General features: G+C 31.5%; 3 protein-coding genes across 7 annotated transcripts; 2 read left to right on the top strand and 1 right to left on the bottom strand.

The window, feature by feature from the left end:
- The first annotated feature begins 350 nt into the window (after positions 1-350).
- LOC130504375 (uncharacterized) lies at positions 351-1,355 on the top strand. Its single transcript, XM_056999000.1, has one exon. The coding sequence runs from the start codon at positions 465-467 to the stop codon at positions 1,128-1,130; it is 666 nt and encodes a 221-aa protein (XP_056854980.1). The 5' UTR covers positions 351-464; the 3' UTR covers positions 1,131-1,355.
- Positions 1,356-1,376: 21 nt separating this feature from the next.
- LOC130504374 (uncharacterized) lies at positions 1,377-5,856 on the bottom strand. Of its 5 annotated transcripts, none has more exons than XM_056998995.1 (11): positions 5,360-5,856; positions 5,203-5,284; positions 3,857-3,983; positions 3,614-3,697; positions 3,407-3,532; positions 2,594-3,309; positions 2,409-2,508; positions 2,266-2,325; positions 2,105-2,191; positions 1,891-2,019; positions 1,377-1,786 (listed from the first exon to the last, which is right to left on the bottom strand). In XM_056998995.1, exons 2-11 carry the CDS (start codon positions 5,244-5,246, stop codon positions 1,484-1,486), a joined length of 1,776 nt encoding a protein of 591 aa, XP_056854975.1. In that variant the 5' UTR covers positions 5,247-5,284; positions 5,360-5,856; the 3' UTR covers positions 1,377-1,483. The 5 variants fall into 5 exon arrangements, with proteins under 5 accessions (XP_056854975.1, XP_056854976.1, XP_056854977.1 ...); XM_056998996.1 differs by having other exon boundaries at positions 3,914-3,983; positions 5,360-5,853; XM_056998997.1 differs by lacking the exon at positions 3,857-3,983 and having other exon boundaries at positions 5,360-5,849.
- Positions 5,857-12,930: 7,074 nt separating this feature from the next.
- Positions 12,931-13,904, top strand: LOC130504376 (probable polyamine transporter At3g19553). The gene is made up of 2 exons (XM_056999001.1): positions 12,931-13,122; positions 13,330-13,904. The coding sequence occupies exon 2, from the start codon at positions 13,354-13,356 to the stop codon at positions 13,834-13,836; it is 483 nt and encodes a 160-aa protein (XP_056854981.1). The 5' UTR covers positions 12,931-13,122; positions 13,330-13,353; the 3' UTR covers positions 13,837-13,904.
- The last annotated feature ends 315 nt before the right edge of the window (positions 13,905-14,219 follow it).

Here is a 14,219-nt window from a genome sequence, read left to right as displayed (position 1 = left end):
CGTGTGTCCAAAACTATCAATATAGCCAAGGAGTTGATGACAGATCGAATATTTATAAATAAACAAATATATTAAAAAAGCAATAGGTCTACTACTTTGACATACAAAGAAAGACGATATACTCTTCTGAAAAATCGAGCGTATGTAGAACAAAATCACACGAGACACTCAATAATTTATACGTCCTCATTAATGCAGCACTCATGCAATAATTTTGAACCATTAAAAATAAAGAAGAATATCAAGGTAGGTGACTCTTCTATCTACTAAAAGGGCCAAAAGGATATGCTGGTCCCTATTGTCTTCACGTGAGATCTAACCCACCGGCGACGCGAAACCTCACGGCCAACTGTAACGTGGCTCCCGCTCCTCCTTCACCACGTTAATCTCTCCTTCTTTCCCGAAATACCCTTTGCGTGATGGTCTGTTTAAATAAGAACAAAACTTGGGTTCCCTGAGCTGTCATGTTCCCTTGTTATTATTACACGACAAGTCAGGCGTGTACTTTTAGATTCTTGAGGCTATCTTCTTCTTCCTCGATTGTTCATATATATATATATATAAACTCGTCACAAGGTCGTCTGATCTTTCTATTCACAATCACAGACAACATCAACTTCTTACTTACTATACACAAACAGAAAACTCACGACTCACGAGGGGTATATATAAACAAAAAAAAAAGAATGGGTGCATGCGTTTCACGTGAATGTATGAGGGGAGACACGGCAAAGCTAATATCGTTGGACGGGACATTACAAGAGTTCTCATATCCGGTCAAAGTTTGGCAGATCTTGCAGAAAAACCCGACGAGTTTCGTATGTAACTCAGACGAAATGGACATCGACGATACAGTTTCAGCAGTATTCGGCAACGAGGAACTCCGATTGGGGCAACTTTACTTCGTTTTGCCGCTGACGTGGCTCAGTCATCCGCTAAGGGCGGAGCAAATGGCGGCGCTGGCTGTTAAAGCAAGCTCCGCATTGACCAAGAGCGGCGGAGTCAGTTGCGATGACTCCATTTGGGAAATAGATTCCCGATCAAAAAAAGTCGCCGGAGTGAAGACAAATGGCGGTGGCAAAGGTGGGAAGAGGAGATTTACTGCGAATTTGAGCACCATCGCGGAGTAGGGTCAACTTAGTTGAGTAAACCAAACAAAAATCGACCGACGTAGAAAATTGTAACTAGAGTACGTTTGAATTTTTTTCTAATGGAGAAAACCAAAAGTATCCATTAGTTTTGGTTTTTTTTTTTCGGTAGCTTACAATTTGAGAAATGGACACGACGAGGATAATGATGATATAATATTTGATGTGATTCCAATCTTAAATCTAATGCAATTCTTCCTAAGGCAAGTTAATCATCTCACACGTATATGTTCGTCTAACAGATTAAGTTTATGAATCTCTAATAATTAACCGGCCGGGATGATCGAACATGTACAACAAGCTGCCTGTACATACAATCAAAATACGAATAAATTTCATTTGGCAATTTCTCTAAGAATAAGATATCTGAAAGTAAAGCTGTGAGAGATCCAATCAATGGCCTTGCGTGATTTACTACCAGCTTGACATCTCCAAAGGCATTGTGTTGAAGATTCCGGTATACTCCGGTTAACCATCTCCGTGACACCTGCAGGACATAAACCGGACTCTTTTGCAAAGGTTTCCACAAGTTTTGGTAGCTGGACTTTCTGGTTGCGTATGCTGAAGTTCATTCTTATATACTCTTCTTTCGATGTTTCTAACTCCTGCTGGATTCTTCTCGATGTATATACACGAACCTGTTTCAAACAAAAACATCAAAATCCAAGAAGCAGAGACATTAAGCATTGATTGAAGGAGTTTCACATATTCTCTTAATTAGCAAGTGATAATAAAAAAATACCGGGGGGTCCGAGTGGCTGCCTGAAGTAAGTGCAAAATGTAGGAGAGGTTCAGGATGGTCGATTGCGTAAGCTAATCTTTTATCTCCTTCTGCTTTGAATTTCTTTGAAGCAAATAGCAGTCTAAGCCACTAAGAAAACATAAAAGTCTTTTTACTCAAGTAATTAAGTTTTGTGCTTTTTGAAGCTAGCGTTTCATTTTATTCTCAAAGTTACCTGTCCAGGATGAGACATTTTGCATCCAAGAATTGAGCTTTGTATTGCTTCCGCGCTAACTGCGTGTCCACCAACGTTATATGCAGCCTGGATAAATACAAGAATATATAATACGAATGGATATGGTTCATGCAAATTAAAAAGATGATCATGTTGGTTACCTTGAGTAGCAGTAGCACTCTCTTCACACTGTTCTGTGGAATCCCATAAGCTAAATAGGCCTATAAAGAGATTAATTTATGTAAATTGCTAAGCGCCGGAAAAAAGACGAGATTGGTTGGTTCAAAGAAAGAAAGTTTATTACATGCATCACAAGTGCATTGTGCACATTTATCCAGAAGGCCAGCTTCTCCTCATCTTTCAACTTATTTGGATCGACTTCCTCCAATCTACTGATAAGCGACCTGCAAGAGTTTTAAACATTTCAAGATCCCTTAATTCACGTTCTATCCTCATCATCATCATCATGTCAATCTCAAAGCGACTCACTTAAAGTTTTGCAGTAGATCTTCGACCTCACTGGCCTTTTTGGAGTCTCTGTAAATGCAAAGCACTTCAACCATGTTGCTGTATGTTCTACTGAAGTCCTTCTCTCCTTCTACGTGGAACGAGTTATCGAAAGAGGAGCTGTTTCCCAATCCAGAGGGAGAAAATGCACTGGATGATAAGGACGAGTTTGGAGATGATGAAAGTCTGTGATTTAGTACAGAAGGTGACTCTGAAAGCTTGCAGTATATTTCTGACATACACTTGACCATTCCTTCAGACAACTTGTTTGGTGTCTCTGGAACATGATCCGAGATTCGGGTGCCTAGATGTTCAGCTAGACTTATTAGATTTTCTCCATTCTTCCCATACAGCGGTTGGGAGTGGCTAGAGCGGATGGCTTCACTCCAAGAATATTCTGGAGATGCTTTCTTACTCTCAAATGCTGAACGCTGGGAGTGGCTACGGTGAAAACAGGGGTCCATTCTGTTTTTGCCATCATCATCAAGAAGAGGATTGGTAGGATGATCTGTTGTAGCTGGTTCTTCACAAAAGTCTAGAGGCCTTGTAGGGGTTGTAACAGAAGAAAGAGACTTTGGCTTCTTGTTCTCTGAATTTGACTGGTCAAAGGCTTTTCGATACAATGAAAGAAGATAGTGCTCCAAATGTATAACTTCCATCTCAAGAACCGCAATTTCTTTGATCAAGTCAGTAGCTTGCTGGACAAGAAAGTAAAATGAAAACAAGAAAAGGTAGCTTTAGTTCCACGGAACTCGTTTCTGCATAGGAACTATATAACAGTGTTGGGAAATTCACCTTGGGAATGGGAATGTCGTTTGTTTCAGTAAGCATGTAAGAAGAAGCTGTTCCATAACCTAACGCCTTCTCTAATGCACAACGAACCTTAAACTGATCTTGCAATCTTGTCTCCAGCTGATCAACCTGTGATTTCAACCACAGGAACGAGGTGATTCAGCCTAATCCACGAGTAAAAAAAGAATTAAAAAAAAACGTACACATTACCTCCTGCTTCAGAGAAGTTTCGGTGTTTGATTGATAATGATTGTACTTAGCTCCTCTAGTTGATTCATTTGAACGACCCATATCCTAAACCAAGTCAGACAATATCCATAAACGATAACAAAGAAGAATAGGCGAAACATTTGTGTAAAGGCAAAGAAACAGAAAGATAAAAATCCAAAGAATCATAAGTCTCAGCGTCTTGTAAGGCTGTTAATGTTTAACAGAGGAAACTAATTTCCCCACCTTTTTTATCACATATCTTTTACATGTTTGGAAAAAAGAAAGGATGATCGTACTCACTAGCTTGATGCGTTGAGAGGCTTCAAAAGAAATATTGGAAGAAGGTTGGTCTCTTTTCTTTTCTGGAAAGCTGGCATTGTGCATTAAAGAGTGATCAATTCTAGAGAATCAATTGGAAACTAAAGAACAAAACTTAGCTTCACCCCCCTAAGGTGAACCTTTACATTCACCCACCAATAGGAATTAGTTAACTGAGATTTGATATCTTTTAAAAAAGGAAACCAAGTAATAGTAGATAAATAAAAAATAGTATCAATTATAAAAAAAAAATTATTTTAGTATTAATAAATCCGTCCAAAAATATTGAACCCTATACCCTAAATTCTAAATACTAAACCCTAAACCCTTGGGGAAAGCATGAACCCTTGGGCAAATCTTATATCCTAAATCGTTAATTTTAAACCCTAAACCCTACCCTTAATCATAAACCATAATATTAAACCCTAAATTCTAAACACGAAACCCTAAACCCTAAACTTTTTGACAAATATTAAATCATAAACTCTTAATCCTAAACCATGACCATTTTGGAATTTAGGATTTAGGGTTTAGTATTAGGGGTTATGATTTATGGTTTAGGGATTAGGATTTAGTTTATGATTTAAGGTTTGGTTAAAATTTAAGGGTTTAGTGTATATGATTTGCCCAAGGGTTCAGGCTTTTCCCAAAAGGTTTAGGGTTTAGTATTTAGAATTTAATGTTTAAGGTTTAGAATTTAGGGTTTAGGGTTTAGTATTTTTTGATGGATTTATCAATATTAAAAAGAATATATTTTTTTTGATAATTGCTACTATTTTTTATTTATCTGAAAATATAATTTTATTTCATTAAATTTTTATTACTTGGTTTCCTTTTTTAAGAAATATCAAATCTCAATTAACTAATTCCTATTGGTGAGTGAATGTAGAGGTTCACCTTAGGGAGGTAAGTTTTGTTCGAAACTAAACTATAGCAGATTCTAAAAGTTATCATTGTCTTGTTTCAGGACCACGCTAACTATAATTAATTTAAGCAAGCGGAAAAAAAGAAGATCATCAGAATGATTTTGCAGCAATAACTCTCAAATAATTGCCAACGCCAGTCCAACATTTTAAATTTTTTCTTGATGCCCTAAGCTTATACTTATAATTTTCTGCCTTTGTTAAACATGTAAAATTTTTTTTTTGTGCCCTATATGCTCCGGATTGGCCCTAATCATTGCATTAACTTAGAGCAAACTACAAAAAAATATATAGAAGGAAACGATTTAGTGTTAAATAACGAACATTTAATAGAGTTGATCAGTTTACCTTTTTGAACGCTTGTGGCTTTGGATCATCCTCAAATCCAACATTCTACTACCTTCCTTCACCACCTCCAAATCCTATTTTTCTGCAAAATAACCCCAGAGGAGATGACGTTTCATCTTAGCAAGTTCCCATGAGGTGGAGAAAACAAAAGACTTACAGGAAATGCTCCAAGTGATCGAAGATTCGAAGCAGAAACCGCATGGCTTGCAAACACCAATACAAAAAGAAAACTTGATCTCTAAGCACCAGATAGCCTGAAAACTGAGGACTTTTGTGGAAAAAGCCAAGTGGATCTATGAAAAAAAAGAGTTGGCTATGGCCTATGGGTCATGTTAATAGTGGTGAATAGAGTCGTCAAATTTCCAACTAAACCGGCCAAAAAAATAGATGCACCCGAAATGAGTCCATAGAAAAAGTTACCAGATGGAAGAAGTAAGAGCCATAACATAGGAGATGGTGGTACAATGAGACATTTCAACTAACACTTAAATTAAATCTGCAGTAAAACCCGTGAACCTTTATCTTGTTTATGAAAAGCCAAAAGTCACTAGTATACATTAAATTGATGCACCCGAAAACAAGGACATGGTCGAGAATGTATCCAAAGACATCATAAGGACTACAATGGAAAAGAAAGTGATAAAATTCCAAATGTAACTCCCTCAACAGAAAAAAAGAAATAAGGAAGAAGACATAAAAAACTGACCTCAAAAGAAATGAAAGTAAAGTAAAAAAAAAGGAAACATCACATTTTGGAAGAAGATGATTGCTTCTTTTCTTTGTTTTTGAGGTGCGCTTGTGACTTGTGGTCTCTTTCTTCTACTTTTACTGGAGAGGTGAGAAAAATTGACAAATGACATGTCTGGAAAATTTGTCTTTATCTTAGAAATCGACTTCCGTTTGTCAAAGAATCACACGAGAAAAGGCTCATTTACTTTCTTTCTTTTTTTGAAATGTGAAAGAATAAAGTTTCTCTTTCGTTTCGTATGTGTTTCTCCGAATATCAATGCATACAATTACAAATAGGTGGAGCAATATTCAACTAGTCGTTATACAAATTATATATTGACAACGTTACACGGTTCTAGTTTGGAAATATTTGATTTTATTCTTCTTTTTTGGTAAACAAAATTTTATTCGGTTGTTTTTGATACATAATATTTGCGTTGGTTAAGTTTGGTGAGATTATGGTAAAAGACAAAAGAGTATTGGTAATGGTAAACTAATAGTATTACCTTGTTTTGGAATAGCGTCGGACATATATATATTCACAATATACGAGGTTCCTGTGTACTCATTTTTTTATTTTCATGTATCTTAGTGATCTTGAATACATGGACTTTATTTTAAACTAGATATGGACCCGTGCGTTGCACGGGTTTTATTTGATGTTTTAATTCACGAACACATAAAAAGATTGGAAATATTTTTCTCACGTTAGTTCTTGGATTTTCAGTATATATTGGTGACATTTTAATAACAATAATCTGTTTTCTTACATAATTTTTTATTGATATTCTATTTTAATAATAATGGTGTTTTAAATAGTACATTGATATTTATATTTTTTAATAAATACTTCACTTTTTATAATTTTTCAAAATAATATTAGCTATAGTTAATTGAAATATATAGAACTGTGAACTCTCTATATTGTTTATATTGTGTAAGAAAACTAAAAACGACACAATTAAAAATATTATATTACATAACACCAGTCAATATTTTTTATCGATAGTCAGCTAAATATCGAATATATTTCTAGATAAAACATCAAATTTATTTACTTTAACATTTATGGTGTGACTTTAACATATTTTTCTATATACAATATTTTGTAAAACACCATTGTCGGTATGTTTTACAAATTTGAAGTTCTCTAGTTGTAGTGACTCTTGATAGTGCGACATATAATTGTAAGACTGAACTTGACAAATAGACCAACTTTTTAAGCTTTGACCTTAGTTCTGGTTGATAGTCATATCATAGAACACTCTTATAGAAAATTGAAGTCTTTTCATTTTGAAAGGTCATCTTGCATATGTAGGTATGAGACTTATTCTAAGAATACAAATCTGTTTTTCCACATAACTTCCGGTTAGGATTTCGACATCAATATTCATATTGTATAGGCGAGTTATCCATAACACTATTCTATTGGAAAGTCTTCATTTTTTATTTAAATTCCTTAATAGCATGACCTACAACAATCCATTGGAAAATCGTTCTCTTTGATTTAAATTTCATAGTAGCATGATCTACAACAACATAACCAATTTTTATATGTTGATAAAAATAAACACACATAATCATAATCACATATAAGCATAATAATCACATTAACTTAGTCACAATACCATAACAGTTGGACAAAATATCCGTAAATTTTAATTTTATCTGTTTCGATTTGAACCGAAATTTCAAATATATGTAACTCTACAAAGCAAAGAAAATACTTATATGCAATATCTGTAAGAAACGAAGCAAATAAAAAAATACTAATATTATTAAGAATGAATATCTGATCTGATCCGTTATATGAATACATATACATGTATGTAAAGACGTATATGTATATAAATAATTTATATAAATATTATATTGTATATAAGTTTTCTAGTACTTTTTAATAAATTTATTAAGTTATTTATTAGAATTTTAAAAGTAATTAATTTTTATTTTTGTAATAAAATGTTATTATTATTTTATCTTATATTTGGAATTTATGATTTATTTACTAATTTTAATTTATTTTTGCGGATCGAATCGGATATCCGGTCGAAAATCTAAAATTATCTGAATATCCGGAGCACCGAATATTCCTGTGGCTACAGATCGAATTGGATCAAATAATTGATTATTATAACAAAATGGATCGGATTAGAATATCTCCAAAAATCCGGATATCCGATTCATGTTCACCACTACATCTATATGTTCAAACGGCTAAGTATAATTGTAACAATAACTAATGTCTAACAGCATGACAATTATATTCTTTTTAGAAAAAGTTCAACGTCAGTTTAATGTGAAGATCGGGATATCTAATTATTTTCTCATGTGACACCAAAAAAAAAGATAACACGCGAAGATGTGAAAGAACATGTAAGAAAATCACCAGATATTTTTTTTGCTCAATCCTGCAAAAAATTACTTTTTAAAACACAAATTGTTTTTATTATCTTCCTATATATTTTATTAATCATAAGATATTTTAACAAATGTCAAAATTTTATAAGGAAATTAATATCAAATAATCTTTTACAATTTTTTTGGATTTTGGAAAAAGTAAAGTAGTATTAAATAAGTTATTTTACAAACTTCTCTTCTTTAAGATTTGTAAAAAGGAAATTTTCTAAATATTACTATTAAATAATTTTAAAATTAAATTTTACAATTAAATATTTTTTAAAATTAAATTTTACTATTAAATTAACGAAAATTATTTCTTCAATTTCTTTTAATTTTATTAGTATATATATTTTTAATCATGAGATATTCTAACACAACTTCAAAATATTAAGAGAAAATTACTATCAAATAATATTTCTAAAATAATATTATAAAAGTAATTTTTAAATTTTCTTTTTACTCTTAAATAATTTCAAAATTCGTTTTTGTTTTTATTTTCTTAGTATATATTGTTTTATTCATGATATATTCTAAAACATGTCGCATTATTTAAAAAGGAAATTACTATTAAATAATATTTTGTTTAAATTTTTAAAATGGAAATTTACTATATAATTAATTTCACCAAAAATTGTTTTTATCATCTTATATATATTTTTAAAATTATGAAGTAGTTTAACACATATCACAATTTTAAATGTATAATTGTCATGTGTCACAATCATGTTAATTTAACAATTTTGAAGAACCAATTTTTCTATTAAGTAATTTTAGAATATTATTAAGTATTTTAAAAATTTCCTTTTTACTATTAAATCAATTTTAAAACTAATTTATTTCAAAATTCGTTTTTTTTGTTATCTTAGTATATATATTTTATATCATTATGAATTTTAACCTCTTTAAAAATATTAAAAGGAAAATTACTATCAAATAATTATTTGCAACTATGTTTTGTTTAGGATTTTAAAATGGAAAATTACTATTAGATATACTTACAATTACTTTTTTAACAAAATTTGTTTTTGTTATTATCTTAATATATATTTTTAATTATAATATAGATTAACACATGTCGCAATCTTAAAAATTTTAATGACACGTGTCGCGATCATGTTAATTAGTAACTTTGAAGAACCAAGCTGAACCAATTTTTCTATTAAGTAATTTTAGAATATTATTAAGTATATTTAAAAATTTCCTTTTTACTATTAAATCAATTTTAAAACTAATTTATTTCAAAATTCGTTTTTTTTGTTATCTTAGTATATATATTTTATATCATTATGAATTTTAACCTCTTTAAAAATATTAAAAGGAAAATTACTATCAAATAATTATTTGCAACTATGTTAGGATTTTAAAATGGAAAATTACTATTAGATATACTTACAATTACTTTTTTAACAAAATTTGTTTTTTGTTATTATCTTAATATATATTTTTAATTATAATATAGATTAACACATGTCGCAATCTTAAAAATTTTAATGACACGTGTCGCGATCATGTTAATTAGTAACTTTGAAGAACCAAGCTTTATATAATAAGATTTTTATCGGATTGACAAAAAAAAAGGTACTCGTTTGGATTGATCCTATAATGGAAGTTTTCGGTGTCAGACGAGTCCCGCACTCGTCGTAATTGGTACTAGATTTTGACCCGCGCTTTGGAAGCGCGGAATATTTTACGATAAAAATTTTCACTAATAACTTAACAAATATTTGGGTAATTTTTAAAGAGTGTGTATTTAAAATATTTTTGCATTTAAATCAGTGTTTTTAAATTCAACCCGATTGTGATTATACCCGTTAATTCGGAGATCTGACAATTCAATTTTGGTTTTTAAAATATTCATATTAAAAAAATCACTAAACCTCGAGACTAACCGATTGAACTGATGGATGATCGAAATGTAATCTAATTGGATTTAAATTGTAATAGTTTCATAATTTGTAATCTTATAATCCAAATTTTAAAGTTCATTATTTTGCAATTTATGAAATTATGATGTTTCTACAAAATTCTAAAGAGAAAATGATAGATATAAAATAACTAAGATTAATTATTGTATTATCTAGAAACATTGATAGTAGTATAAAAATATATTGTTTGGAAACATTGATAATAGTACAAAGAAATAAGTATATTGTTTGGAAACATGGATAGTAATATAAAGAAAGTAACATTAGTGATTTAATGTAGGTTTAACTATAAAGTATAAAAGTGTATTTAATTTAAAAACTTATAAAATAAATGTTAGGTCCAACAGAATGTTTCTGTTTTAATAAGATAGATGATGGGCACATGAATTGTGAAATATGGACTTTTTGGTGGTCTTTTCGAAATTTATTTTAATGGGCCTTTTGGGTCTTGTTTCACGCAGTAGACTGATAACAATCACGAAGTGGACGCACCTATTCTTCTCAGAAAATGCTGAATATTGTATAAACTGAGCTTCACACATCCGATTCGACGCATAAGAAAAAATCGTGATTCAGATTTTTATCGTGATTAGCATCAGGTCACCCGAAAAATGTTTTTTCTTTTTTTTTGAGAAATCACCCGAAAAATGTTAAAGATAGTATTAACAATTTGCAGACCGAGACACACAAAAATCATAGTGTCTTTTTTTTTTTGACAATGATTGAATCTTATGTATGGTTACCGAAATAAATAATTATATAATGTAAGTGGAGAAATATAGTGCTGAATGTGACGTGGCTCTTCATGTTCAGTCATCCCTTGTGTATTAATTTTTGTATTAGTAAATTCAAGTTTTTTCCAAACAAGTACTAAATAATATTATTATTGAAAGAAATAAATTACAAAAAACATTAAAATTTATATCAATTAAAATGTCAGAATAAAAATATTTTTAAGAATTAAATTTTCAGTATTTTGCCGAATTTGACCATGGTTGAGGTTTATGCATACAAAAAAAACAAACAATTATGATTGGTTATGATTTAAAAAAATTTAGGTGAAAAACACCACACAAAGTTAGATCTTAGTTTAGCAAAATATTTTTTACAGAATTTTCATATCAAACCAAGAATTAGAAACATAATCAGATTATAGAAAAAATCGGAAATCAGAAAAGCTTTTAAAAAAGAAAATTCGCGAAATCGATTGAAAAGCATAATTCATGTATCGAGTGAAGAGATCACATTATTTCCGAGGCAACTCTAACCCATTTCACTCGATTATATTGTATTTTTATTATATTTACCAAATATTTTTATAAATGTACACGTTATTGGTTATAGACTACATCTTGCCCAACACTATTGACACCACACTCAACTATTTTAAAGTGTGATCCAGTAATTATGTATGTAAAATAAGCCCAACATATTAGTTTTACATTTATTTATTTTTCTTTATATTAGTAGAAGAAAATAAGTCTTGATAAATATTTGGATCCGAAGAACCGAATCGAACCTGATTTGAAAAAACACAAATTAAAAAATATAAAGTATTCAAATGGATCTAAAGTTTAATATCCATATAACCAGATCTGAATCCAATCTAAACTAAAATATTCTGGATACCGAAAATATCCAAAACACAATTATATACTTAAATATCTTAGTTCTTTTAAATTTTATAACTATTTGATATTAATTAATATGAAAATACCTAAAATAATAAAATATATTCAAAATACTGAAAATATTTTTTTCTCCATTTAAATATTTAAATTAAAATATATATATGTAAATTTAAGTATTTAGTCTTATATTATTTAAATTTTCATATTTATATTATTTTTATTTTTGGATTTTGAGGATTAAATATATTTGGATTTTTTAAAAAATTACATAATTAAAAAAGGTACCCAAACTCGAACCATGAACTGAACATGCAATGATTCGAACCAAATCTAAACTACATTCAAACCAAAGTTGTAAATATTCGAATCATATTTAAATTTCTAACTCTAAAAATCAAAATCCAAAATCCGAATATATCAACTAAACCCGAACAGATATTTGAATGCTCATCTCTTGAAAAATATACTACATATCTTTTATTACAATTTAAAATAAATAATCTAATCAGTTATTTCACTCTGAGCACAGCACGGATTACTAGAAAGTGATTTTCAAAAATGTATTATACCAGAAAGTGATTCAGTGACGTAACAATAATATTAAGCATCACTTTGATTACCGATTTATGTGGTCACTAATAGCGAGGGAGATGGTTCAACTAACCAGCAAATTTCTCTTGTATCTCTTTTTTTTTAAATAAAAATTCCGCATTTTAACCTTAGAATATTTTTCTTGTTGTCGTATTCGATGATAATGTATGTGTATACACTATACATGCGTCAACTCTCTAAGGCCAACATTATTAGTCGTCCTTAAAGGTTGCTAAGGGGGGAGGAAGGACCACAAAACATCCGAACAAAGGGGAAAAAGAGGGCAAAAGTCTAATCAAGAGCTAAATGAGGTTGAGTCCTTAGACCAGCCGCAACGGCGTTTCACGACGAGTCCTTAGCTCGTTAACATATGTTAACACGTGTGGGAAATTATTAAAAAAAGAAGGAATGGTAAGGACCAATCCTTAAATAAGGGGTTTACGGACTCGAGTCCGTATCGACGTGGCGTCTAGCCTGGCGAGTTTGTGTTTCGTGAAGAAAAAAAAAGTCGTCATTCTCGTTTCTTCTTCTCTCTGGTTCTCCGCTTCTCGACCCTTGTGGTTGATCAAAATTGTAAGCTTAAGAGTCTGCACTTCCTTCAATCTCTCTCCCTTGGTCGTTGTTCGATCCGTACATCAAAGGTAAGCTTTCATATGTATTTCGATGGAAAGTTGCTTCTTTTGTAGCACCCAAATAGGGAATTGTAATCTGTTCTTATTGGGTTTAAATAAAGTTGTCAACTTGTGTCTCGAGCTTGATCGTTGAGCTCTGTTTGATTCCTTAATCCAGATTAAAATTATAGAAGAATCTCTCCAAAGTTTCAATCTTTATTTGTTTGTCTCCCACAGGACTCTCTATCTCTCTCTTGTTTGATGGGTGAAGAGATAATCGCAAACGATGAAAACATCGCAGAGACGAAACCAAGTTCAAAGCTAACACTCTTGCCTCTCGTATTCCTCATCTTCTACGAAGTCTCCGGTGGCCCTTTTGGTGTGGAGGACTCTGTCAAATCAGGCGGCGGTCCTCTCCTAGCCGTTCTCGGCTTCCTCATCTTCCCTCTCATCTGGAGCATACCCGAAGCTCTAGTCACAGCAGAGCTCTGCCTGCCTCCTTCTTTGCTTCTTATCCTTGTGATGGTTTTAGCCACCGCTAAGACGTTTTTAATCAGCGGTGTGATCATTGTTCTCGGGTTCTGCTTGCACCCGTTCTTGGCACTTGTGAAGGAGAAACGATGGGCGAGATTCATCCCAGAGGAGACAAGACCAGTTTTAGAAGTTCCATCTGAGTCTCAGGTGGATGAAGAACATGGAGACGATGGGAGTTGTATAGTTTGTAGCACAGTAAGGTGTCTATGATTACAGTTTGATTATGTAAATGTGTACATCATAATCATTATCTGCTATGTATATGCAGTGAATGTGTTTTCGAAACATGAAACTGAAATAAACTGTTGTGTTTAGAAGGATCCTCGTTAACACTCATAAGTTACCTTTTTCCTTAGTTATTTCCATCATCATTTCAGTAGCTAACTTTGGGTGTTTGCTTCTAGGAAGTGGTATGGGTCCTGATTTCCGAGTTCTTGTTTGAAAGAGTAGGAAGCAGGCTGACCAATACAACCGATTGTACAAAGTAATCTTCATGTGTCTCTATTCTTAATCTACTTTCTTGGAGTTATAGTACTGCATCTTCTAAAGGAGCAATGATTGAAGTATTCGAAGGCGATGCAAGAAATGTCTTA

Source organism: Raphanus sativus, unplaced genomic scaffold (genome assembly GCF_000801105.2).
Source record: "Raphanus sativus cultivar WK10039 unplaced genomic scaffold, ASM80110v3 Scaffold1532, whole genome shotgun sequence".
NCBI classification, from domain to species: Eukaryota; Viridiplantae; Streptophyta; class Magnoliopsida; order Brassicales; family Brassicaceae; genus Raphanus; species Raphanus sativus.
Note: the sequence above shows the minus strand (reverse complement) of the source record. Positions and strands in the feature narration are given on the sequence as shown.